Genomic DNA, 27414 nt, shown 5'->3' on the forward strand with positions numbered 1-27414 from the left:
AAAGGAAGTCTGGAAGGCAGACCAGCAAGAAGAGAAGTAAAGAGAAGTAATGAGCACATTACAGTTACTTAGTACAGCTAGACTCTAGTCCCAAACCATCTGACTCCCAAACCCATACTCTTGATCACTAGGCAGGATTGCTTCCTACTCTTAACAAACTTTCAATAGATGTTTGTTGACAAAATCCTCTCCTCAACTTTGCACAATACTGTGTAATAAAATTACAGCAAGCATAAAAGCCAATGGATATAAACCTGGACATAAGAAAGAGTAAATTGCCAGAGAAGGACAGCTTTTGTCTTACTAAAAAGAGTATGGTTGATGAGATGACACCAACATACTGAACTTGTTTCGAAGGAAATAAAGGAAACATATGAAATAATTAAGTCTACTACAGGATGGGTGTATCACAGAATGTGTGTGTGTGTGTGTGTTGCCTTCAAGATCAAATAACTGACAATAATTGACTAGTTAATCAAGTGAAGTATAATATAAAAATAAACAGATGGCAATGACTTGATAGTTATGGAGCAATACCAAGTTAAAATCGATAATTACTTCCAAATCTTTTATTCTTTTGGCACTAATGAACTCTTGCTCCAAAGTGCCATAAATTCAATCAACTTACCTAGAAGGTATCCATTCACAGTTACTCTACAACCTGTGATCTCTTGAGGAGTCTCCACACAAGGCAGAACGGAAAACCAGGATAGCAGGACATGTTCTTCAGACGGCTGAGGCATTTTGAAGACTATTTGACAGCAGTTGATATTTGCCTTCTGAATATTCTTGGCCAGTGCCAGTGAATGTAGAACTTATGGGAAAATGAGCAATCTCTTTCTTTAGTGACATGGGACTACTTTTATAACATACTTAAAGAAATTGCTAGATGTCCATTTTTAGTCTAGAAAGTGAATCAGGCCTGGACTTAACTTTTCTACCATTAAGTGATGATTCTAAACAGATGTTCAGCACAACATATTTTGTTACTGCAGACCTTAAATCCAGATTGCTGCCAGACAGAGACGATCATCTGGGATTTCTCTTTGAAAGTAAAAATTTACAAGCTTGCTTATATGTATGACTGTGCCTATATGGGAGAAAGATTATAGCTAATGCTATCAAACTGAATTATTCGTTGGGTTCATCTATCTCTGGTTGTAACTCTAAGTAAATTGCTACATGTCAATTCAGTTGTCCTGGAGAGAGAATTAGTTTAGCAACTATGCTATCCCTTCTAAGACAATTTATCATTCTGAAAAGGTATATAAATAATTAGTGAGTGTCACTGCATGGATTGCTTATTGTGCCCCAAATCAGTGTAAGTTGATTTTATTTATTCATTCACCCAAATATTTCTTGAATACCTACTTTATACCAGACACTGAACTAAGAAACAGAGAAACAAAGACGCCTAAAACCAAGTCCCTGACGTAAAGGAGCATGCAGGCTAGCTAGCAGAAGAGAGACATGTATTCACCAACTATAATTCAAGGCAGTCAATGGTAATGTCCAGTTGTTCTTGCTTGCTGGAATGCTCTTAAACCCAAATCCTCCATTCAGTACCTGGAGGAAAATCCTATCCCTTCTTAAAGACTCAAATTATTCTTTCCCAGTGAAGCCTTCCCTAGTATTCCTCTTGCTCTCTGTGCTCCAAACATACAACCAAAGCCATTCCAGCATATTTAATTATTCCTTCTCTGTTCTCATAGCACTTTCCTCATAGTTTTACTGCAGTACTTATTATAATAATTTATATTTAGTTGTTTATATGTCGTGCTCTTATTGTTTTGTGAGTTCTTCCAGAGCAGTAAATGAATTTTGTTCATCTCCATATTCCTAGTCACTAACACATGACCTGGCATATAGTAAGACTCAATAAAAGTTTGGTTTAGGGAAAAGAAGTGAGAGAATAAGCAAACATATAAAAATCAAATTCTAGATAAAATGTTATGATAACACACTAGGAGGGAGTAATTCATTCCAGGGAGGTAGCTTCACAGACAACGTAACATTTGAGATGACCCTTGAAAAATGAGTAGTATTTGACAGGTGTAGATGGGTGTTGGGGGCGTGGAGGGAAATGAAAAGGCAGACCTCCTTTAGAATTTAAGAACTGAATTTATCATAGCAAAATAATGCTGTTAATTACACATGGTCTTTATCTAAACCAACTGGTTCATGTAAACAAGCCTAGCAGGAACTCTACTTGCTAACATTTTAACAGGCACTTTGAATTAATATATATTTTGAAAATAGTAATACTGTGCTGTCCTTTAAAAGAAACTGATAATTTAGATAATTCTCTCCCCTCCCCAAAAATTAGTCCAGAATTTGGCTAGGTTGATACATTGTAACTTCTCATTTTTTGATCTCAGAATTCTTTATTAAGAATAATTCCTGATCTCTTATGTTTCCCAGGACTGCAGAGCCAACAAGTAGCCAAACTGTTGCAAGAAATTATTTTTGGCATGGGGGCCCAGTCCTTCTAAACCTAGATGTTTCCTCTTGAAGTCATTCTGCAGCCATGAGAGAAAATCAGGGTACAGATTCAGTAATCTCAACAGGTCCCTTCCAGCTATAACATTCCCTAAAACTTGTCTCACCTGGACTGGAGATTGGGAGTTCAGATGAACCAAATAATCAATATGCAAACTCTTGACCCGAAGGATATTTGATGCCCCATGTTTGTTTCCTTAGTAACATTTACAAGGAGGCTATTTCTAGCCATAATATGCCTTCATGGGAGAGCACCGAAAACTGGGTGTAAGGGCTAGAGTTTCTACCCATGGAGAAACCACCAGTTCTGAAATGTGACTTCTGACTATAGTAACAATTGCTTAAGGCCATTAGTCACTCTGTGTGTTGGGGGGGTGGTTTTTGGATAAGATACATAGGCAGCATAGAAGAATGATAAAAACTAATATTTCAGAAATAAGGTTTTTGGACATTTGCATTTTCTTATTCTGACCATTTAGTGTCCAAAATAGCACTTTTATAAATAACCAGGCCAAGAATTATCCCTGATGTTCCCAGGTTAGAAGGATGTGATAGATGTTAACAAATAGCAAGCTACAATTAGAACAGAGTTGCCTTCAGGCAATTGGCAAGAGTGTACATGAGAGGTAGGAGAAAAGCCATGGAAAGATTTTTCTATGGAAATCAGTAATCAGAGGGAAATTTCCCAAAATAAGTCTTTCTGTGCTCCAATGACTTAAGATTATGTATCTCCCAACTATGCAGTATATACATGCACATACAACCCACTTCATTGTCTGCTTATGTCATCACTGCTTCTGGAATGTCTTTTCCCCTCTTTCTTCTTTATCTAATAACTACCCATCACTCAAGACATGTTCTGTAGAAATCTGGCCCACTTGTTCAAATCCTATCCTCTCCATTACTCAAGCCACAGTAGCTTTTCATTCCTTTTTTTTTTTTTTAAGATTTTATTTATTTATTTGACAGAGAGACACACAACAAGAGAGGGAACACAAACAGCGGGAATGGGAGAGGGAGAAGCAGGCTCCTCACAGAGCAGGGAGCCCGATGCGGGGCTCAATCCCAGGACCCTGGGATCATGACCTGAGCCGAAGGCAGATGCTTAACGACTGAGCCACCCAGGCACCCATCATTCCTTAAACTTCAATAACATTTCTGGTCAATTCCATTTATTTCTTTGATTGTTTCTTAATTGTTTCACTATAGATAATAAAGCATAGTGGCTAACAGTATATAACCTGGGTGACCTCGGACAATATATGTGATATTTAAGTCTCTCATCTATTAGGGGTGCCTGGGTGGCTCAGTGAGTTAAACATCCAACTCTTGGTTTCAGTTCAGGTCATGATCTCATGGGTCATGGGATCCAGCCCCAAGTCAGGCTCCCGCTCAGTGGGGAGTCTGCCAAAAGATTCTCTCCCTCTGCCCCTCCCCCACTCTCACGTGTGCGCACACACTCTCTCTCTCTAAAACAAACAAATCTTTAAAAATAAATAAAGTAAAAGCCTCTAATCTATTAAATGGAGATATAAATAGTCCCTCTCATTAGATTGTTTTGAAAGTTAAATGAGAATAATGCATGCCAAGTGCTTTACCTAGCATATAGTGAGTGTTCAATAATTAGTGGTAGTAATGGATGGAGGCGGTGAGAGTAGTGATAATAGTAGTAATCAGTACCACCATCACTGGTCTCTTAAATTAGATTGTATAACCTTTGAAGGCAGGGACTATGTATTCTATCTGCTTAGTCTCTGGTGTCTCCCTAATTTCCAAAATATTCAATTGGCTAATTTGATATCTGTTGATTGTGTGTCTATTTCTATTCAATGTTACTGCCTCAAAGATATGAAATTACATCAAAAATATAATTTTTCATTTCTTATTGCTACTGTGAAAGCCCTTGGATGATTTTTCTTGGTTTGCGTGCATGGGTAGTTTGGATGGAAGCTGCTGAGGTAATTGTATGCAACTAGACTATGAGAAGAATAGGAAACATCCCAAGCACCTATGGTATATACAGTTGGGAAAAAAACCCAGAAAACTATAAAACTCTGATGAATGAAATCAAAGAACTAAATTAAATGGAGAGATATTTCATGTCCATGCATAGGAAGACACAATATTGCCAAGATGTCAGTTCTCAACTTGATTTAATGCAATCCCCATCAAAATCCAAACAAGTTATTCTGTGGATATCAACAAACCAGTGTTAAAATTTACATGGAGAGGCAAAAGGCTCAGAATACCCAACAAATACTGAAGAAGAACAAAGTTGGAAGGCTGATGCTACCCAACTTCAAGATTTACTATAAAGCTACAGCAATCAAGCCAGTGTGGTATTGGTGAAATAATAGACAAGTAGATGGGTAGAGTAGAATAGAGAACCCAGAAATAGACTACACAAATAGAGTCAACTGATCTTTGGCAGAGGAGTAAATGCAATACAATGGAGCAAAGACGGTCTCTTCAACAAATGTGCCAGAACAACTGGAAATCCACATGTAAAAAAAAAAATCTAGACAGATTTTATACACATCACAAAAATTAACTCAAAATGGATCATAGACCTAAATGTGAAATGCAAAACTATAAAACTCCTAGAAGATAACATAAGAGAAAACCTAAAGGACCTTGGATATGGCAATGACTTTAAATACAACACCAAAGGCATGATCCATGACAGAAATTATTGATAAGCTGGAGTTCATTAAAATTAAAATCTTCTATTCTGCAAAAGACAATGTAAAGAGAATGAGAATACAAGCCACAGACTGGGAGAAAATATTTGCGAAATACACATCTGATAAAGGACTTTTATCTAAAATATACAAAGAACTCTTAAAACACAATAAGAAAACAACCCAATTTAAAAATGGGTCAAAAAACTTTAATAGATACCTCATTAAAGAAGATATACAGATGGTAAATAAGCATATGGAAAGATGCTCCACATTATGTATCATCAGGAAAATGCAAAGTAAAACAACAAATACCACTAGACACCTATTAGAGTGGCCGGAATCCAGAATACTGACAACACTAAATACTGGTGATGGTATGGAGCAACAGGAAATCTCATTTATTGCTGGTGGGAATGCAAAATGGTACAGCCACTTTAGAAGACAGGCTGACAGTTTCTTATAAAACTAAACATGTTCTTACTGTACAGTCCACTGATTGTGCTGTTTGCCATTTACCCAAAGGAGGTGAAAACTTATGTCCATGCAAAAACGTGCACATGGATGTTTATAGTAGTTTTATTCATAACTGTCAAAACTTGGAAACAAGTGCAATGTCCTGCAGTAGGTAAATGGATAAATAAACTGTGGTGCATCCATATGATGGAATATTATTCAGGACTAAAAGGAAATGAGCTATCAAGCCATGAAAAGACATGGAGGAACATTAAATGCATACTACTGAGAGAAGCCAGTCTGAAAAGGCTACATGTTGTATGATTCCAATTATATGACATTATAGAAAAGGTGAAACTATGGAGATGGTATAAGATCAGTAATGGGCAGGGGCTGGGGGGCAGGGAGGGATGAATAAACAAGCACAGAGGATTTTTAGGGCAGTGAAAATATTCTGAATGATGTATACATGTTATTATATATTTGTCCAAACCCATAGAATGTACAACACCAAGAGTGAACCCTAATGTAAACTCTGGCTTTTGAATGATTATGATGCATCAATGTAGATCCATCAGTTGTAGCAAATGTGCTGCTCTGGTGCAGAATGTTGATAATGGGGGGCTGTGCATGTGTGGAGGCAGGGGGCACATGTGAAATCTCTGTACCTTCTCCTTAATTTTGCTGTGAACCTAAAATTGCTCTAAAAAAAATAAAGTCTTCATTAAAAAAAAAAAACGGAAGGAAGGAACAGAGGGAGCAGAGAGAGAAAGAAAGAAACACACTAAAATGCCATCTGGTAAACTGCTTTCAAATTCTATGACTTCCTGCCAATTCAAGCCATATTGTTTTAACCCTTGTAAAGAGCTGGAATTCAGGCCCTATCTACCATTTGTCCATCAGTCCGTTTCTGTAAAGAGTTTGCCAGTTTATGTTAAGCAAACTATATACTGAAACCTTAATACAACAAATTATTTTGCTTGTCATTTCTCTTTAGCTGATAATAGTAGAACTCTGAATGTGGATTCCACTGCAATGACGCTACCTATGTCTGATCCAACTGCATGGGCCACAGCAATGAATAATCTTGGAATGGCACCCCTGGGAATCGCTGGACAACCAATTTTACCTGGTATGCTATTTTTAATCACGTCACGAGTGTTTCTTTTTATTGACCATGTGGTAATAAATATAACAGTATGACACAACTTATTTTGAAGTTGACATTTACCAGATTCTGCCTAGAGTGTGCATTTTTGTAATATGAGCTTTATAGGCTGGGTGGCCAGTAGTTACTAGTATACTCCCTATTGTGCTATGGGCAAGGTAGGGATATATCTGATGCAAGATATGGTCATTAAATATTTAAATAGCTCAATTAAATAAAAGACAACAGGATTTGGAAAGGAATTACAAAGTTTATCTAATTTTATAGATTTAGAGGAGACAGATAAACATGGAGCAGAAATGAGAATGGACTTAGACACCTCAAAAATCATGGATTCCTAAAGTGGGGGAAAGGAGATGGTGGGAACCATCCCAAAGTTGTTCACATTGAATAATTGTTCATATTTTTTTAAACATAGTAACCATTAAGAGAATGGACATGGTGTACTGATTCCATCTCCACTAAGGATAAAATCAGAAGAAAAATGCCACAGCATCTGAAGCATTTGGTTTAAACACAAAAAAGTCTTCTGTGCTATCAGAACTATTATTAACCATTAAAATGGATTTGTGAAGACATTAGGGAATTGCCATCTCAGTGCTTTTAAAATATCCTAAACGTTAATCTCCCCAGGTTCATTTAATTGTGGTCCTACTTAAAAGAATGACAGAACCAAGCTGATCAAGTACCTTGCTACTCAAAGTATAATCTGCATAACCTGGGAGTTGTTAAGAAGCCCAGAATCTGGGCGCCTGGGTGGCTCAGTCAGTTAAGTGTCTGCCTTCGGCTCAGGTAGTGATCTCAGGGTCCTGGGATCGAGTCTCACGTAGGGCTCCCTGCTCAGCAGGGAGCCTACTTCACCCTCTGCTTCTCCCCCTGCTTGTGGTCTCTCTCTCACTCCCTCTCTCTCTCAAATAAATGAACAAAGTCTTTAAAAAAAAAAAGAAGAAGAAGCCCAGAATCTTAGGCCCCAGCCCAGAGCTACTGAATCAGAAGTTGCATTTAAACATGATCCCCAGGTCATTCACAAACACAGTAAAGTTGAGAAATAGATCTAGAGTGATGCCACTTTGTTGTGCCATTTGTTTATATAGTTAGTGACCCCCACTCCCCCAAAAATAATTTCATAATTCCAGTTCAGATTTTGAATCCTTATAAGTTATAATGGGGACATGGTAGGGTAGGAAATGATGCTTAATAATCTTAATAATAAATTAAGAAATTTGGTTACATAGAAACGAGGAAACAAGCATAGAAGTAGCCAAATGTAAAGAAAAAAAATATGTGAATTCGAAATGGGTGGAGGGCGAAGGAGCTTGGATTCTATACATGGCAGAGGCAAAGAACTGTCCCACCAAACTATAATTCATGCTCTGGACTATCATTGACTAGATTGCATCCTACTCCATTAGACCAACCATGATTGAAATGAGCAACCAAGGATCCTTTGAGGGCCGAATGATTGGACCATAGATCTCCTTGGGTTTCAAATGACTAGTGGGGCCAAGCTGGAATCAGCAGGTGCTATGACAGGAGCCAGTATTGCATAATAGTTAAGTGCTCAGACCCTGGAGTCAATCAGCCTGACTTCCAAGCCTGTTTCTTTCACTACTTTATCTTGAGTAGTTAAATATCTTCTAGGAGACTCAATTTCTTTATCCATAAAATCAGACTAATAATACGTAACCCTTAGGGGTTTTGTGACAATTGTGCTTAGAACAATGCCTGGCATGTTGTTAGTGCTCAAACATGTTGGCTATTAAAATACTTTAAAATCATTGTTAATATATTTCTTACAGATATTTCTAAAGGGTATAATAGGTCTTTAAATTTAGTTCTTCTTCATTATTTCACTGTAATACAATTTAAACTAAAACATTATATATTATTTTATAGCTCCATATGGAGTGGTCCTGAGTCACAATCTCTTACAGTCTAGAGAGATTAGACAGCCTGACTTGCCTTCCATTATTACATTACATTATTTTGGTTTGGAGCTCCTTTTCATCTAACATGGTGTTTTGTACAGCTGCTATTCAATAAAGTTAATCCACAATGATGGCAGATTAGGAGATACCCTCTGGCTGGCAGTTGTCTTTCCTGCAAGAGTATTTGCTTTTCCAAGCTGGTCAAATAAGACTAATGTTAGTTTTCACATGAAGAGAAGGACCAAAAAGAGTCAGACTTTCTGTTTAAGGAGCATCGTTCAGCCCGTCATTGCAGATGAATCCAAGGATGGACCGCTTAAGGAGTACTCATTGTATACTGTGTGCTGCTTCCTTTATTTTCCCCTCAATTAAAATATCCTTAGCATTCAAATGTGGAGCCTGTGAAGTCCCAAAGGAGAAGTGTCTCTCATTATGGTGTCTCCACTTTATTGACTATGTCACCTCCATAATAGGAGATGTTGGAAAGTATGGATTTATGGACCTTATTCCCAGAGCAAGACACTGCCCATCCACGGGCATTGTCATTTTTAAGAAGGCAGTTCTCAGGGTGCCTGGGTGGTTCAGTCAGTTAAGCATCTGCCTTTGGCTCAGGTTGTGACCCTTGGGTCCTGGGATCAAGCCCCCCATCAGGCTCCCTGCTCAGCGGGGAGTCTGCTTCTCCCTCTCTCTCTGCCACCCCCACTCATGCTCACTCTCTCTCTCTTGCTCTTTCTCGCTCTCTCTCAAACAAATAAAATCTTTAAAAAAAAAAAAAAAAGAAGAAGGCAGTTCTCACTGAATCCAGAAGGCCAACTCTGATGGGAACAGAAAGAAAGAATGAGGATGTGTGACACATGACAGGCCACTGCTCCACAAGCTCCCCAAGGAGAGCCAGACTTGTGGTTTCATTATATTTAATATCTTCCACAAAAAGAATATGCCTTCAGTGGCAGATAAGGTTGAAATCCTGAGAAAGGAGAGCACTGTTCACCAGCATGGTGGACACTTCACTGAAAGCCAATGATATATAAAACACTATAACAAATAGAATTAGTACCTCCATAAAACAAGCTTAACGCTTACCCAGTGATGGTACTCTCAAGACTCCCCATGGAAACTATTACAAAGAGTGGCCAAGTGAGACCATTTGCACATTCATTTATACAAGAAATATTTACTGAGGTCTGCTATATGCAAGGTACTGTGAGAAGCCCTGCAGATAAAACAATGAACAAAAAAAGATAAGATGGGGTGCCTGGGTGGCTCAGTCCTTAAGCGTCTGCCTTCGGCTTCAGGTCATGGTCCCAGGGTCCTGGGATCGAGCCCTGCATCGGGCTCCCTGCTCAGCCAGGAGCCTGCTTCTCCCTCTCCCACTCCCCCTGCTTGTGTTCCCTCTCATGCTGTGTCTCTCTTTGTCAAAAAGAAAAAAAAAAAGATAAGATCCTTGCCCGCATACTGGCTTCAGTACTTTTAGAACCCCTGTATTTTCTCCCTAATACATCTCATGTATGAAATGCCTCTTGAATGACAACTCAGAGGATTCCTATCTATTTTGCTCATTTGTGCTTTTATTCAGCCATCCATTCATTAAAAATATATTGAACTAGGGTCCAGGGGATCCAAAATGGGCATGGCTCAATCCTTGCCTTCAAGCTCAAAGTCCAGTAACAGAGGCAGGCCAGTCAATATCACAACACTACAGTGTAACAAATATCTTAGTTAGAAACATGTACAAAAGTACTGTTTTAGCTAGACTGGGATGAGAGAGAGTGATAGGTAGGTGGTCATGGTCTGGGAACGTTCACAGAAGTGGTAATATTTGAGTTCAGTGTCCAGGGATATATAGGAATGTGGCAGGTGGGAAAGAAAGAGCTAAGAATGATCCAGGAAGAGGAAATAATGCATTGATGACTGGAAAGTATGCAAGAGTATACAGTATGGGGACAGTGGTTAAGTGTTGAGTGGAATTACATCACCCCATTCCATAAAGACTTTAAGGCAGCTTATAAGTAAGGTTACAATAAAAGAGAAAAATTACAAGTAAAATAAACCAGCATCTAGGAAAATATAAATGAATATCAAAGGTGAAGACCAGGTAGGGAGGTTAATTAGAATTCATATGTATAGGTCATAGGATCCTACCCAATTTCTAAAATTGAGCTGTACCTGTGACCAGGTAGCCAAAACAAAAAGGGAAACCTAATCAGTTAACATAATTTGCATTTTCCATGAAGAGAAAATACACCAAACCTCAGAGAAGTCAAACTTTTCATAGCCCTTCACAATTTTGTGTGTGTTGGACATTTTTGTTCTGAAAGAATCTTTTCATACAGAGCTTCATATATAGGAATGGACACTAGTGAGGTGCTTGAGTGATTTCTGAAGCCCAAAGACGGGTGTGTAGCCCAGGACTAGTCAATATTACTTTCCCTAGTTTGCTGCAAAATATAAGACTAAAAATATAGTGATTTTTACCTAAAGCTAAATTTGCTCAGTTGCAAGAACTGTTCTTTATTCTGAGATTATAGACATTCTGCATTTTTGGTTCTAAAATGTTCTATCTTTTTTTTAATTTAATTTAATTTTATTATGTTATGTTAGTCACCATAAAATACATCATTAGTTTTTGATGTAGTGATCCATGATCCATTGTTTTCATATAACACCCAGTGCTCCATGCAGTATTATGCCTTTCATAATACCCATCACCGGGCTAACCCAGCCCCCCAGCCCCCTCCCTCTAAAACCCTCAGTTTGGGGGCGCCTGGGTGGCTCAGATGGTTAAGCGTCTGCCTTCGGCTCAGGTCATGATCCCGGGGTCCTGGGATCGAGTCCCGCGTCGGGCTCCCTGCTCCTTGGGAGCCTGCTTCTCCCTCTGCCTGCCTCTCTCTCTCTCTCTCTCTCTCTCTCTCTCTCTCTCTCTCTCTCTGTCTTTCATGAATAAATAAATAAAATCTTTAAAAAAAAAATTAAAAAAAATAAATAAAACCCTCAGTTTGTTTCTCAGAGTCCATAGTCTCTCATGGTTCATCTCTCCCTCCGATTCTCCCTTCATTTTTCCCTTCCTTCTCGTAGTGTCCTCCATGCTATTCCTTATGTTCCACAAATAAGTGAAACCATATGATAATTGACTTTCTCTGCTTGGCTTAATTCACTTAGCATAATCTCCTCCCGTCCCATCCATGTGGATGCAAAAGTTGGGTATTCATCCTTTCTGATGGCTGAGTCATATTCCATTGTATATATGGACCATATCTTCTTTATCCATTCATCTGTTGAAGGGCATCTCGGCTCTTTCCACAGTTTGGCTATTGCGGACATTGCTGCTATGAACATTGGGGTGCATATGGCCCTTCTTTTCACTACATCTGTGTCTTTGGGGTAAATACCCAGTAGTGCAACTGCTGGGTCATAGGGTAGCTCTATTTTTAATTTTTTGAGGGACCTCCACACTGTTTTCCAAAGTGGCTATACCAACTTGCATTCCCACCAACAGTGTAAGAGGGTTCCCCTTTCTCCACAACCTCTCCAACATTTGTTCTTTCTTGCCTTGTCAGTTTTTGCCAGCTAACTGTTGTGACGTGGTATCTCAATGTGGTTTTGATTTGAATTTCCCTGATGGCTAATGATGGTGAACATTTTTTCATGTGTCTGTTAGCCATTTGTATGTCTTCTTTTGAGCAGTGTCTGTTCATGTCTTCTGTCCATTTTTTGACTTGATTATTTGTTTTATGGGTGTTGAGTTTGAGAAGCTCTTTATAGACCTTGGAAATCAGCGCTTTGTCTATAGGGTCATTTGCAAATATCTTCTGCCATTCTGTGGGTTGCCTCTTTGTTTTGTTGACTGTTTGCTTTGTTGTGCAGTTTTTTATCTTGATGAAGTCCCAGAAGTTCATTTTTGCTTTTGTTTCACTAGCCTTTGGAGATGTATCTTGAAAGAAATTGATGGATTCCTGTCTCACATTGAGGTCTTTCATCCATTTTGAGTTTACCTTTGTGTATGGTATTAGAGAATGTTTGAGTATCATTCTTCTGTATATAGCTGTCCAATTTTCCCAATACCATTGGTTGAAGAGACTCTTTTTTCCATTGCATATTTTTTTCTGCTTTGTCAAAGATTATTTGACCACAGAGTTTAGGGTCGATATCTGGGCTCTCTATTCTCTTCCATTGGTCTATATGTCTGTTTTTGTGCCAGTACCATGCTGTCTTGGTGATCACTGCTTTGTAATATAGCTTGAAATTGGGCAACATGGTGCCCCCAGCTTTGTTTTTCTTTTTCAACATTTCCTTGGAGATTCGGGGTATTTTCTGATTCCATACAAATTTTAGGATTGTTTGTCCCAGCACTTTGAAAAATGTCATTGGAATTTTGATCAGGATGGCGTTGAAGGTGTAGATTGCCCTGGGTAGCATAGACATTTTAACAATGTTTATTCTTCTGATCCATGAGCGTGGAATGTTTTTTCCATCTTTTTGTGTCTCCCTCAATTTCTTTCATGAGTGTTCTGTAGTTCCTAGAGTATAGATCCTTTACCTCTTTGATTAGGTTTATTCTGAGGTATCTTATGATTTTTGGTGCTATTGTAAATGGAACCATTTCTCTAATTTCTCTTTCTACGATTGCATTGTTAGTGTATAAGAAAGCAACTGATTTATGTGCATCGATTTTGTATCCTGCCACATTACTGAATTGCTGTATGAGTTCTAGTAATTTGGGGGTGGAGTCCTTTGAATTTTTCACATAAAGTATCATGTCATCTGTGAAGAGAGAGAGTTTGACTTCTTCTTTGCTAATTTGAATCCCTTTTATTTCTTTTTGTTGTCTGATTCCTGTTGCTAGGACTTCTAGTACTATGTTGAACAATAGTGGCAAGAATGGGCATCTTTGTCATGTTCCTGATCTTAAGGGAAAGACTCTCATCTTTTCCCCATTGAGGATGATATTTGCTGTGGGTTTTTCATAGATGGATTTTATGAACTTGAGGAATGTTCCCTCTATCCCTATACTCTGAAGAGTTTTAATCAGGAAAGGATGCTGTATTTTGTCAAATGCTTTTTCTGCATCAATTGAGAGGACCATATGGTTCTTCTCTCTCCTCTTATTAATGTGTTCTATCACATTGATTTGCAAATGTTGAACCACCCTTGCATCCTGGGGATAAATCCCACTTGGTCGTGGTGGATGATCCTTTTAATGTATTGTTGGATCCCATTAGCTAGGATTTTGTTGAGAATTTTGGAATCCATATTCATCAGGGATATCAGTCTGAAATTCTCCTTTTTGATGGGATCTTTGCCTGGTTTGGGGATTAAGGTAATACTGGCCTCATAGAATGAGTCTGGAAGCTTTCCTTCTGTTTCTGTTTTCTGAAATAGCTTCAGGAGAATAGGTATTATTTCTTCTTTGAATGTTTGGTACAATTCCCCAGGGAATCCATCAGGCCCTGGACTCTTGTTTTTTGGGAGGTTTTTATCACTGCTTCAATCTCGTTACTGGCTATTGTCCTATTCAGGTTGTCAATTTCTTCTTGTTTCAGTCTTGGCAGTTTATAGGTTTCCAGGAAGGTATCCATTTCTTCTAGTTGCTTAATTTATTGGCATATAGTTGTTGATAATAATTTCTAATAATTGCTTCTATTTCCTTGATGTTAGTCGTGATCTCTCCCCTTTTATTCATAATTTTATTCATTTGGGTCCTTTCTCTTTTCTTTTGGATAAGTCTGGCCAGTGGTTTATTGATCTTATTAGTTCTTTCAAAGAACCAGTTTCTAGTTTCGTTGATCTGATCTACTGTGTTCTTGGTTTCTAATTCATTGATCTTTTCTCTAATCTTAATTATTTCCCTTCTAATGCGTGGCTTAGGCATCATTTGTTGCTTTTTCTCTAGTTCTTTAAGGTGTAAAGTTAGTTGGTGAATTCGGGATTTTTCCATTTTTTTAAGTGAGGCTTGAATGGCTATGTATTTCCCCCTTAGGACCGCCTTTGCAGTATCCCATAGGTTTTGGACTGATGTGTTTTCATTCTCATTGGTTTCCATGAATTGTTTAAGTTCTTCTTTGATTTCCTGGTTGACCCAAACATTCTTGAGCAGAGTGGTCCTTAGCTTCCAAGTGTTTGAATTTCTTCCAAATTTTTTCTTGTGATTGAGTTCCAGTTTTAAAGCATTATGGTCTGAGAATATGCAGGGAGTAATCTCACTCTTTTGGTATCAGTTGAGACCTGATTTGTGACCCAATATGTGGTCTATTCTGGAGAAAGTTCCGTGTGTGCTTGAGAAGAATGAGTATTCTGTTGTTTTGGGGTGGAATGTTCTGTATATATCTATGAGATCCATCTGGTCCAGTGTATCATTCAAAACTCTTGTTTCTTTGTTGATTTTCTGCTTAGATGATCTGTCTGTTGCTGAGAGTGGAGTATTTGAGGTCTCCTACAATTAATATATTATTATCAATATGACTCTTTGTTTTGTTTAACAGTTGGCTTATGTAGATGGCTGCTCCCATGTTGGGGGCGTAGAGATTTACAGTTACTAGATCTTCTTGTTGGATAGACCCTTTAAGATTGATATAGTGTCTTTCTGTGTCTCTAACTACAGTCTTTAGCTTAAAATCTAATTTGTCTGATATAAGAATTGCTACCCCAGCTTTCTTTTGAGGTCCGTTGACAGGGAAGATGAATCTCCATCCCTTCACTTTCAGTCTGGATGTATCTTTAGGTTTAAAATGAGTCTCTTGTAGACAGCATATGGATGGGTCCTGTCTTTTTATCCAATCTGCAACCCTGTGCCATTTTATGGGAGCATTTAGGCCATTCACATTGAGAGTGATTATTGAAAGATATGAATTTATTGTCATCATGTTGCCTGTGAAGTCCTTGTTTGTATAGATTGTCTCTGTAAATTTCTGTTCTATATCACTCTTGGGGTCTTTCAACTTTTATAGAACCCCACTTAATATTTCTTGCAGGGCCGGCTTAGTGGTCACATATTCTTGGAAGCTCTGCATCTCTCCATCCATTCTAAATGACAGCCTTGCTGGATAAAGTATTCTTGGCTGCATGTTCTTCTCATTTAGTACCCTGAATATGTCTTGCCAGGCCTTTCTGGCTTGCCAGGTCTCTATGGATAGGTCTGACATTATTCTGACGTTCCTCCCTCTGTACATAAGGAATCTCTTCCCCATAACCGCTCTTAAGATAGTTTCCTTGGTTTTAAGATTTGCGAGTTTTACTATTACATGCCAGGGCGTTGGCCTGTTTTCCTTGATCTTGGGTGGGGTCCCCTCTGCCTCTAGGACATGAGTGTTTGTTTCATTCCCCAGATTAGGGAAGTTCTCAGCTACAATTTGCTCAAATATATCTTCTAGTCCGTTCTCTCTCTCTCTCTACCCCCTCAGGGATCCCAATAATTCTGACATTGGAATGTTTCATGGTGTCACTTATTTTTCTGAATCTGTTTTCATAGATTTTGAGTTGTTTCTCCCTGGCCTCCTCTTTTTCCTTCTTTTCTATCAGTTGGTCTTCTAGATCATTAATTCGTTCTTCTGCCTCACTTACCCTAGCTGTTAGATCATCTAGATTAGATTGGATCTCATTGATAGCATTTTTAAGTTCTGCCAGTTCAGCTTTCATTTCTGCCCTTAGAGACTCTATGTTGCCATTAATCAATTTCTCCATTCTAGCTGTTGTCTTCACAACTGCTATCCTGAATTCCATCTCCCACAACTTGGTTATCTCTGCAACCATTTGTAAATCTGTGGCAGAAGTCACAGTCTCTGAGTCTTTCCTATTTTGGGGGTTCCTCCTCCTAGTCATTCCATTGAGGGGTGGTTGAGGGAATGTACAGAGTCCAAATTATTGATCACAGCCCAAGCAAGACGCACCTGTTTTATAGGGACCTTAGGGTTGTCAGCCTCTTGTTCTCCCAGCCTGTCTTCTGGGGGAGGGGCCTGCCCCGTTGTTATTCAGGCAACCCTGTTTGGGCAGAGTTGCTCTACCCCCTCTGGGGAGGATGGGCTCAATGAAAACCGGTTTTGGGGGGCTTTTGTTCTCTGGCGGCTTTCCCTGGAGGATTTCCACATCTCTTCCGGGAGTCAGAGCAGAAGAGATCATTTCCAACCCTCTGCCTTGGAACAGAGGGATCACAGTCTGTTCTTCAGTGAGCTCTCCAGGCCACACTATCTCCATTTCTGTCTGTGCTGCTATAAACTGCAGGGTCCTGGGTTGTGCACCCCTCAGCAGCACTCCCAGTCCTCGCCTCCAGATCTGGGCACGTCTCTCCCCTCTGTACTTCTAAAACCACCAGCTGCCCCCAGTTCACATGTGCAGCCACGCCACTCCAGGTTTCAGTCCAGGGGGCTGCCCTAATTCCTTTCCCCACTGCTACCAGTCTGCAAGTCTGTGCCCTGTCCCTAGCATGGGAGGCTATTGCTCACCAGCAGCATAGGATCCCCACAGCTCCTTCCCCCTTCCATTTATCTTTGGATATGTGTCCACAGAATCATGGCTCCCTGCTTCATACCTCAAAACCAACCGCCTGTGATATTCTGTAGAGATCCAGATATATCTTCTTACATCTCAGGCTGATTTCATGGGTGTTCAGAGTGGTCTGGTAGATATCCAGCTCAATTCCGGGGACCAGTTGGAATAGGGTCCCCTACTCTGCCATCTTTTCCTCCCCCCCAAAAAATGTTCTGTCTTTTATGAACTGTGCGAATGGTACACTGGCTAGTTTCTGTTATTTTCTCCCCACGTCTTTTCTTGGCAAATTAAGAGGGGTATAATTAAATGTATGTGTATATGTAATTTTATTTTATTCCTCTCTAAAATCTAGAAATCTGGGAACCACAGATGTAGCAGGAAATGTCCTCACTAATGCCCCTGCAAAGGTGTTCACAGCATCTCATGAGAGTCAAGGTCATGATCCTGAATCTGTCAAATGTTCTAATAAGGCAAGAACACAATATAAATAAATAGGAAGGAATAGGTGGAAGATGGGCTAGAAAGGTAGATATTTGCAAAAATTTATACTAAATAAAAAAGCTTCATTAGTAGAAATTTGAAATCAAAGTTGAGATTTACTGGGGTGAGTCTTTGTTAACTAAAACTGTGCCATATAACCCACCCAAGCCTAGTTTGCTACCTTATTTGCAATTGTTCGTGAACCAGGCCCTGCTTTAATTTTCCAGCTGGCCTGAAGCAAGGGTTTAGATGATCTTCTGGAGAAACAGGCAGATGTTGGTAGAATTTGAGAGTCATTTTGTAAAAATTTGGAAACTTGTGCTCTCTTTCCAAGAGGGCTAGTGATAACTTCAGGATCATCTCACAGTGCAGCCTGGCTGTCCTTAGAAATATGTATTCTCTCTTCAGGTTGACTGTTTCAGTCTTTTGAGGATTTGCATGAAGAGGAGGCAGTCAAGACTGTAGTGGGTTAAAATTTCTCAATACCCAGGCGTAATTCTTAATTTTCCAGTGAATTTTGTGGGAACTCTAAAGAAAAAGCAGTAATGTCCCAGAAATGTATACCGGAATTGGAATCATAATTCTCTGTGAAATACCTTAATTATATTTAGATCCCATTTGGTGTGCTTATTTTAGACTAATCTATGATTGCATTACAGTGGTTTTATTATGAGTGCAAACTACCTCCTGGTGCTCAAAGAGTCTCTGGAACACCTAACAGAATAGAAATGCCTTTATGGTCAGGGGGGCACTTGGATGGGGAGAAGTCACTAAGTTTAGGAAGAGCCTTTCTAAGGGTGTGAAGGGGCTTCCCAGCCAGCCAGAACCAGGTCCGGTTCTAAAAAGGCAAGACCAACAGTAAATGTGTTATCTCCTACCTTTGCCCACCTCCAGTTCATACACTGCCATAATTTCAACTTCTGTGGATCAAAGTTGAGACAATGGATTTAAAACAGAAGCCTCTAAATTTCCTAATAGTGTGGCAATACATATATCAGACATCTCAACAGGAAGTTCTAGGTATAGAGATAAGCAACTGGATGGTAGCCTTTGGGACATAAATATTTGAAGGCCTGCTACAAGTTGAGTAGTTAGAAACAGAGCTTGGGGCGCCTGGGTGGCTCAGTCGTTGAGCATCTGCCTTCAGCTCAGGTCATGATCCCAGGGTCCTGGGATCGAGCCCCACATTGGGCTCCCTGCTTGGTGGGAAGCCTGCTTCTCCCTCTTCCACTCCCGCTGCTTGTGTTCCTGCTCTCACTCTCTCTCTCTCTCTGTGTCAAATAAATAAATAAATAAATAAATAAATAAATAAATAAATAAATAAAATCTTAAAAAAAAAAAAAGAAAGAAACAGAGCTTAATCTGACAAGGAGTGTCTTTTTTTCCTGTGGATCCGTGGACTTGGTGGGAAGCAATATAGACTAATGGTTGAGAGTATGGTTAGTAAAAGCCACCTACTGTATGGCCTTACAGTGTTAACTCTGTGAGCCTCAATTTCCTCATCTGTAAAATAGAGAGTAATATATTACCTATTCCTTAGGATTGTTAAGATTAAATGAGATGATATGTATAAAATAAAATCATAACCTAGAAATTCATGTACACTGAATTAATGGGTAGTAGTATTATGGACACCATCCCTCTTCCCCTGCCACAAAAGTGGAGTTTGCATTTTACAGAAGGAACACCAGTGTGAACCATCCTGCCAGAAAATATCAAGGACTGAACCATAAAATTGGCATATGTGGTGTCTTTGTCAGGCATCAAAAATGGGCAACCTCTAAGGTTTCTAGTGTTTTGTAGACATCTGTAGTCTTAGTCCACATAGTAGAGTGTCGGTCACCTGGCATTGTTTCAACTGGCTCTTCCACACAGCAACAGTACAGTGACAATTTCTTGAGACAGTGGCTCTGGGGCCTTGCAGGGTCCCAAAGCACCTCTTCAATAATCTGAGAAAAATCATGGTCAGTCTAGTTTGGGTGTTTGGTGTACTTTCTATTTCCCTTCATTGAAAATAGCCAACTCTGTTAATTAATCACACCCCATTCCCTAGGCATGCTGCATATTCTGCGTCTCTATTGCTGTATGACAAACTATTTTATAACTTAGCAGCTTAAAAAACAATCATTTTATTCTATTTTAAGAGTTTCTGGGTGAAGAATTTGAGCAGGACTCATATGGGCAATTCTTTTGTGCCATATGGTATCAACTGGGATGTCTCAGCAATGGTAGGCTAGTCTGGAGGTTCCAAGACAACTTTATTCGTATGCATGGCACCTTGGCAGGGACAGATAAAAACACTGAGCTCAGCTGGATCCCTCTCTTTCCATTTACTCTAAGGCCTTCTCCACATGTCTCTCTACCATGATACTCCAACATGTTACACGGTATCTTGAAGCTCCAGTAGCATGTGTTCCCAGAAACAAGAAGTGGGAATGGTATCTCTCTTAAGGCCTGAGCCTGAAAACAGAACACTTCTTGTGTCAAAGTAGTCTGTAGCCCATCCAGATTCAAATGGGGTGGGGGGCATAGACCTCATCTCTTGATGAGAAGGGTCTCAAAGAATTTGTATCCACCTTTAATCTGTCCCACTGGGAAAAAAATAATTGTATGGAAGCACTTTGTTGCTCATCTGCCATGTTTTTAGTTATACCTGGTTCACTTTACACCTATAATGAAGTTAATTCATTAAAACAATTGTCATACTACACTGAGACAGTGTAGTGGTTAGGAGCATTATGGTTAGACCAGCCTAGATTTGAATCCTAGTTCTGCTTCTTACTGGCTTGTAATCTTGGTCAAGTAACTAAATACTCTGAGCCCCAATTTCTGTATAAAATGAAGGATAAGTAGCTAGTTCATAGGCTTACTGAAATGTGATTATATAAAATGCTTAGCACAGTGTCTAGCACATTGTAAGCACCCAACAATTTGGGTGTTGATAATTGGTGATACAGCATTGTAACTGCATGGATGTTTCTAAACTAGACTATGAGGCCGAGGATTTTGCCTTACTCATTCCCTCAATCCCAACACCTGGCACAGGGCCTGGCATCAAACTATTAACTGGATGGACATATGAATGACTGGATGGCAGCACAGAAATGGTATGTGCCTCCAGTGTAACTCCCTGGCTCAAATGCATAGAGAACAGAGGATGATTTTACTTCCAGGTAACTACTCTAGGTTGAATGAGCCCAAGTTGCTAAGGAACAGGAATGTTTAAGGCTACACTGAAATATTACTTGAAATCATGTAGTAGAGCCACAACTCAGAGGAGCAAGCTGGCCCAACTCACAAAGCATCTGTAGCATCTCTAGTAAGCTGGGATTTGGGGAAGTTCATGAATCAGAAGGGGGAATACAAACCAACGTCTTATGACACTTCCAGGCATGGCAATACCAAGAGTCAGAAGGCTATAGGGAAAAGGTGCTAGAAGAAGAGATATAAAAGCAAAACAGAACAGGGTATTTATTGTGGGAAGGACTTTGGAGGAATACCTTGGCCTTTTCCATAATCCTTATAAAACGATTTCAAATCTCCTTTAAAAGTTTGAATTCCTGTATTGCTTGGAGCACTGGGTGTTATATGCAAACAATGAATCCTGGAACACTACATCAAAAACTAATGATGTAATGTATGGTGATTAACATAACATAATAAAATTAAATTAAAAAAATAGGAAAAAGGAAAAAAAACTAATGTATGGTGACTAACATAACACAATAAAATAAAATTAAATAAATAAATAAATAAATAAATAAATAAATAAATAAATAAATAAAAGTTTGAATTCCTAACATAAATGTTAATACTACGCACTTGTTAGTGTACTTGTGAAGCCAGGCTGGGGGCCTTGAAGAGGGAGATAATTTCTCTGGTATTCTATTCCCAATGTATTTTCAATTCTTGGACTTTGGTTTTTCAGATTCTGCAATACTTGTTTAAGTCCGACGATTTCAAATTGTTTTCTTGGTTGGCATTGGAAATTCACATCGACTTTGGTGCTTAATGGTTGAAGATAAACAAACGAAATAATCAATGTGTTAGGAGTCTTTGAAATGTCATGTGCAACCTGCCCTCTAGCAAGCCCTGCTAGGCAGTGTAGCCTATGGAACTCTTGGCATATTGAACACAAGGAAGAAAGCCATATGTCATGAATACATTTGCTTTTAAATGAATTTCATAAAATATTAATGTAATCATACCAAACAGAGTGGTGAGTACATCAGTCAGGAGTTATATTTATCCTGTGTATTTGTTTTTTGTTTGTCTCCATTTATTAGTAGACAGTACATGGAGACAGGCATTTCTTTCTCAGCCGAAGTGGCAGAACTTGTTTAATGAACTGATGTTTCTGTAATCTGTGGTAAGGTAGAGTTGTGAGTGACAGAGCTATATGAATAACAATGAGGAGGCAGGCAGAACAATAAAAGGAAGACAAACATTTCAGTTGGAGGGGAAAAGTAGATGAAATTGTTTAGTTGGCACACAATCTAATCTGATCTTTTCCTATTGAAAATTAACAGTTTGTAAATGGGTGAGATAATGTTAACAATTTTCCCAAAATCATATACACAAGGAATCAAATTTTCCAAAGACACAAATGGCATTTTTAACCACAGTGCTGTTATTATACAGCATAGAAACACAGGGTATCAGGGGCCTAAGTCCTCCAAGATGGAAAGGAAGACCTGGACCCCCTGCCCCCACCTGATAGAGCCTGACATATTAAAAGCTATCACAAATGCTTGTGGAATGTGGGAATGAATGCCTGAATAAGTGAACTTATTGAATGGAAGGACAGAAATTTACCTATCAGGACTACCGTCTGTCGTGCCAGGTGTTTTCGTATCTGTTCTGTCCTTTCATCCTTTGAGCTAAATGTCATCATTTATCCCCACTTTTATCAGAAAAGAAATAGTGCTATGTTACCAGATATTAAGAAACCTTCCCTAAGGTCATGTAACTAGTATGTGGAGGAAACTAGAGATATGAGAGCCACAGGGAGGAAGGAAGGGTGCGTGCGTGTGTGTGTGTGTGTGTGTGTGTTTACGCACACACGCTCACATGCATGTGTACAAGTGCATATTGGGTGAGCTGACATATGAGAGCTAAAAGTAAATTTGTTTTCAGAAAAATAAAATTTCTTCTAATTTCTTGGAAGACCTTTTTTTTTCTTCCCAAACATATCTGGGGTCTTGATATTTCAGCATGACAAGCATGTGGGAAGATAGGGACTGCCCTAGCTCTTATGGGGTGACTTTGCAATGGAGGATGCACACGTGCTACCCGCCTGCCTATCTGCCTGGTCATAAGACTCACCCCTACTGATCCTATCGTACCTTAAGTTCTGCTTCTCTAGGGACCACAGATTCTTCCCCCTGTTTAGATCTACCCCCTTTAATATCTTAGAAAGCCACCCAGGGGATTCAGAGCCAGCCTAAGGACATGCTTATAGGCGTTGCCCCTCAAGTGTTTGTGGTGAGCAGAGTAAGATTTTTGGGAGTCGGACCTGCTAGTGCTACTTCATCTGCCCCCTACGTTATCAGAACTCCTTATGCAATACTTTGTTTGCAGTCCATTGTGCATTCTGTAGCAGAGGACAACAGTGAGAGGTGGGGAAATAAGTAGAATGCATTCCCTTCTCTCAAAGAACTTGCATTTTGATATAGAGACAAAATTTAAGTGAAATCAGTACCACCCATACACCCAGGCAAGTGGGACCTTTGCCCCAGGCCCTCATCTCAGGGGACCTCATGCTTTGAAATGCCTGCCCTGATATTTTCTAAGTCCCCATCCGGTGCTAAGGACCAGCCAGGTAGGTAGTATGATCAGGGTAGGTGCCCTGAGTCCAGAACAGGTCCTATATAGGTTCTAATCTTAAGAAGCACATTTCTCGAAATTTTTAAAGTTCCTCTTCATTGCCTGGAATTGACCAGGACTTGCACTGTTATCTGAGCAAGGAGTCCCGCTCTCATACTGAACTTATGTGGACCCCAGTCCTCCTTTCTCCTCTTTGGGTCACTCTCCAATCCTCTACCCCACATGTGGAGTCAACCAGATTCTCCAAGAAGCTTCAAAACTCCTGCCTGTGGAGTCCTCCCAGAGTCTTGTTTCCAGGAAGGTAGACTGGTAAGTAAATCACTCTAGCTGCCTGGTGTGGCATTTCTCCCATGGTATCTCATGAGATTATGCCACTGAATAGTGTTGATGCTGATTTGGGGTGAATTGAACTGTGTATATAGATGAACCCCACAGAAAAACATTTGTGAGGGCCCCTACACATCCTAGAAGCATCCCTCAATGAAAAGATGATGCAAAATAAAATAAAATTCAGTGGCAACAGATATAGAACAGTTTTTCAACACAGAGTTGAGAATGAACCAGAATTATATGGAAAAAGTTCTTCAGGGAGAGTGGCCTTGGAGAGTTATTTAAGGCAGGCCTTGAAGTATGGGGAGAATTTGGGGAGGCTCAAATGATTCCAGGCAGGGAGAACAATATGAACAAAAGCACAGAGAATATTTATTGAGTATTTTTGTGCTATACATTATGCTAAGCACATTACATTCATCATTTTGTTTATTTGTCATAGCTCCCTATAAGGTAAGGGTTTGCAAATGAGGAAATGGAGGTTCAAAAGATTCATCCTGCTAAGCAAATAATAGAAGTAGGACCCAGGTCTGCCTGATGCCCAAAATTGTATGCTCTTAATACCACGCTATACAGCAAAAAGACAAGAAGTGTTACAAGGGAGAGCAAGAAGCCTTGTCTGAATGGAGTGGAGGGTATGCATTGGGAACTAGTGGAAGGCAAGATCAACAGACAAGGCACAGTCATAGTATGAAAGGCCTTGGATATCAAAATGAGATATAGAGATAAACAGACTGGTCAAGCAAAAACAAACAGCCCTATCCCAAAAGGAAAATGCACAAGTAGAATATAATATTTAAGACCTGGTAATGCTAATACCATGTTTTCTTAAATATTTTGCTTCTGTCTTAGAAAGATCCTTGGTTTGAAATTTATAAGGTAATATTCTGCCTCCACTTGACCTTGCCTGGTGTCACTTACTGTTCTGTCTTTTCTCTCCTTTTTTAGATTTTGATCCTGCTCTTGGAATGATGACTGGAATTCCACCAATAACTCCAATGATGCCTGGCTTAGGAATAGTACCTCCTCCAATTCCACCAGATATGCCAGTAGTAAAAGAGATCATACACTGTAAAAGCTGCACGCTTTTCCCTCCAAATCCAAGTAATATTCTGCTTTTTCTCCACACAAGTCACAATGTTTTGGTGTCTGGGAACACTCTTCTTTTTCAAAAGAATACCCAAGGGCTTCATAGATGTATGTATAGAAGCTTCACCTAGAAAACAGAAGACAGGAAAATTTTCTCTTACTAGGCATGGCTGAATTTTATGCACAGAACAGTAGATTTCTCTGTGCTGGTTGCAGTACAAATGATAAAACATGTTTCTAATGCCATCTGGTAAGGCATTCAAGTGTGTTTGTACAGAAAGAGACACCTGACACAAATTGTTCAACACTATCATTTACAGACTTTCTTTTTCATAACTGGCCTACATGCTGATGATGGCAGTAATAGAGTATGTCTGAGCCTACCTGAGGCACATGAGAATATACATTTGGTGCTAAGAATCCTCCACTGCCACCAGCTATTCACACATCACTCCAACTACTGCTATTCAACTGATGGGCTGCAACAGACAGTGGGGTGAGGTTTAACTTGCAATGAGGGCAAAGAGGAATACTGAGACCAAGTCAAACTACTTGGCATCCATCCAATCAATGAAATTCATGTGGAAATGGTCTAGGGATCTATCTTGTCAGTAATGAACAGGTTTCTCCTTAGACTCTTAAAAACATCTGCAAAGATATGGTGGACATATTTCACTTAAAATATAGCAGCAATAATTGACTCAAACTTTTTTTTCTGGATATATTTGGGGTTTTATTTACTTTAAGCGATCAGAAGTTATTTCTGCCCATGACTCAAGCCTCATTAAAGCTTTTTCCATGATTCTAGTGGTGGTGCTGGGTGGCCTACTTAAGGGAGCTGCCACCACAGTGCTGAGATTAAAGCTGTTAAGGGACACATTCAAGGGTTCAGGCCATAGACCAAATGAACTGGCCTTATCACAAAAAACATAACTTTTGACATGTGACTTCAGACAACTATTTCATCTCCTACCTTACATAGGAATCAGTTAATCATGGAATCATGCCCTGGCAGGGACCCAGATTCTACTTAGGATAGTCTGCTCACAACTGAGAGAATTTTAGAGTCAGTCAGGGTTGGTTAGACAAATCACCTTGGTCCCTTTTGCTAGTGAAAAATGTTCTTAATCCCTTCTTCAGGTCTTTGAACTTGATCGTCAGCAGGGTACTTCCTTCCAGGCCAATAAGAAATTTCGGAGGCTAGCATCTCAGAGGACTGAATTGGGAGAAGAGCTAGTATGTCACAGGAGAATTAGGGAATGGAGAATAAGATGGCCTAGTAGGCCTTACCTGCCAGCTCAAGTGGCCATTCCTGGATTTGTGTTTAGTGCCTAGGTGAATGAATGGCACTGTTGTACCCTTGTCTCTTACTCTTACTGCCACTGTCCTTACAAATGGGCAGTGGACTTTTTTCCCTGTCTTCCTGTGTGTTGCTTTTGGATTAGAGAAAGCTGTGCATCACTGATACTACCTTTCTTCACTTCAAAAGCCATGAATTTAGGCATTTCCAGTGTTAAAACCTCCTACGTATGTAAAGGTAGAATCCTGCTGGTTTAATCATCCATTTATTACATAATCAGCCTGCACTAGGCTTTCATTGTCTCAATCAAGTCCACTGTAACAGGATGGCTCATAACCTGTAATATCTTGGCTGTGTAGAAGTGACAACTTTATAGGCTATTCAGTTGCTGAATTTCCAAAGAATAACAGATACCTTGTGTATAACACATAGACCATATTGCTGAGCAGACTTTAAAAGAATAGACATACACAGCTTAAAGAGGTTCTAAACTTTTTTTATGAGGCTCTAACTTTTTGATAGTCTCTAGGAAAAGAAAGAGACAGACATCTCTCAAATACATTTATCTTTCCCCACCTACACCATGCCTTTGCAGTTCTGAGCTGGAAGGGCCATAGAGTAAAAGGGAACATTTTACCTTCATAGCTCAATCCTTTAGTTCTTCATCTCTGTGTTAAGAATACAGACAGAGCAATTAGTGCCAGTAAAGTGGTGGCTTCTGGGAAGGAACCTGGCTTTGGATTGAATTAAAAATGGACCCTCCTGACACAGCTTAAAGTAAACTGGTATTCTATTTCCTGTTTAGAACTTGGATTTTGTTACAAGGGGGCTCAGGTTAATTGTCTGGGGGAAAACGCTAATGGAGAAGACTCCCTTAGTTCTGTGCTGAAAGCATGGCAAGTATGATTTTTGTTAACACCCCAGACTATGAAGGTGTGATGGGAAGAGGGATTTGGTATGCCTGAATCCCTTATCTTCTCCAGAGCCTACCAACCTTGTCTGCTAAGGCCTTGATTATAAACCCCAGCACTTAGCCTGCCTCTGCTATATTCTGCCTCTGTCTCTGATATATTCTCTTGCACTCAGTGGCCTCTCAAGCAATAAGGTCCTGTGATCTCACAGTCTCTTTATGCAGCCATCGAATCTGCTTCTGTCTCGCTTCATTAGAAAGCATCT

General features: G+C 39.6%; 1 protein-coding gene across 16 annotated transcripts in view; it reads left to right on the top strand.

The window, feature by feature from the left end:
* ENOX2 (ecto-NOX disulfide-thiol exchanger 2) overlaps positions 1–27414 on the top strand; it is a 279817-nt gene that overhangs the window by 205199 nt on the left and 47204 nt on the right. For all 16 annotated transcript variants that reach the window (XM_073879143.1, XM_073879139.1, XM_073879138.1 and 13 more), the window contains 2 exons: positions 6634–6768; positions 24798–24953. In XM_073879143.1, the coding sequence (XP_073735244.1) occupies positions 6634–6768; positions 24798–24953 (291 nt within the window). The remainder of the gene's footprint in view (positions 1–6633; positions 6769–24797; positions 24954–27414) is intronic.

This window comes from Callorhinus ursinus, unplaced genomic scaffold (assembly GCF_003265705.2).
Source record: "Callorhinus ursinus isolate GAN/ISIS: 27379988/994484 unplaced genomic scaffold, GSC_fseal_2.0 scaffold33, whole genome shotgun sequence".
NCBI lineage: Eukaryota > Metazoa > Chordata > Mammalia > Carnivora > Otariidae > Callorhinus > Callorhinus ursinus.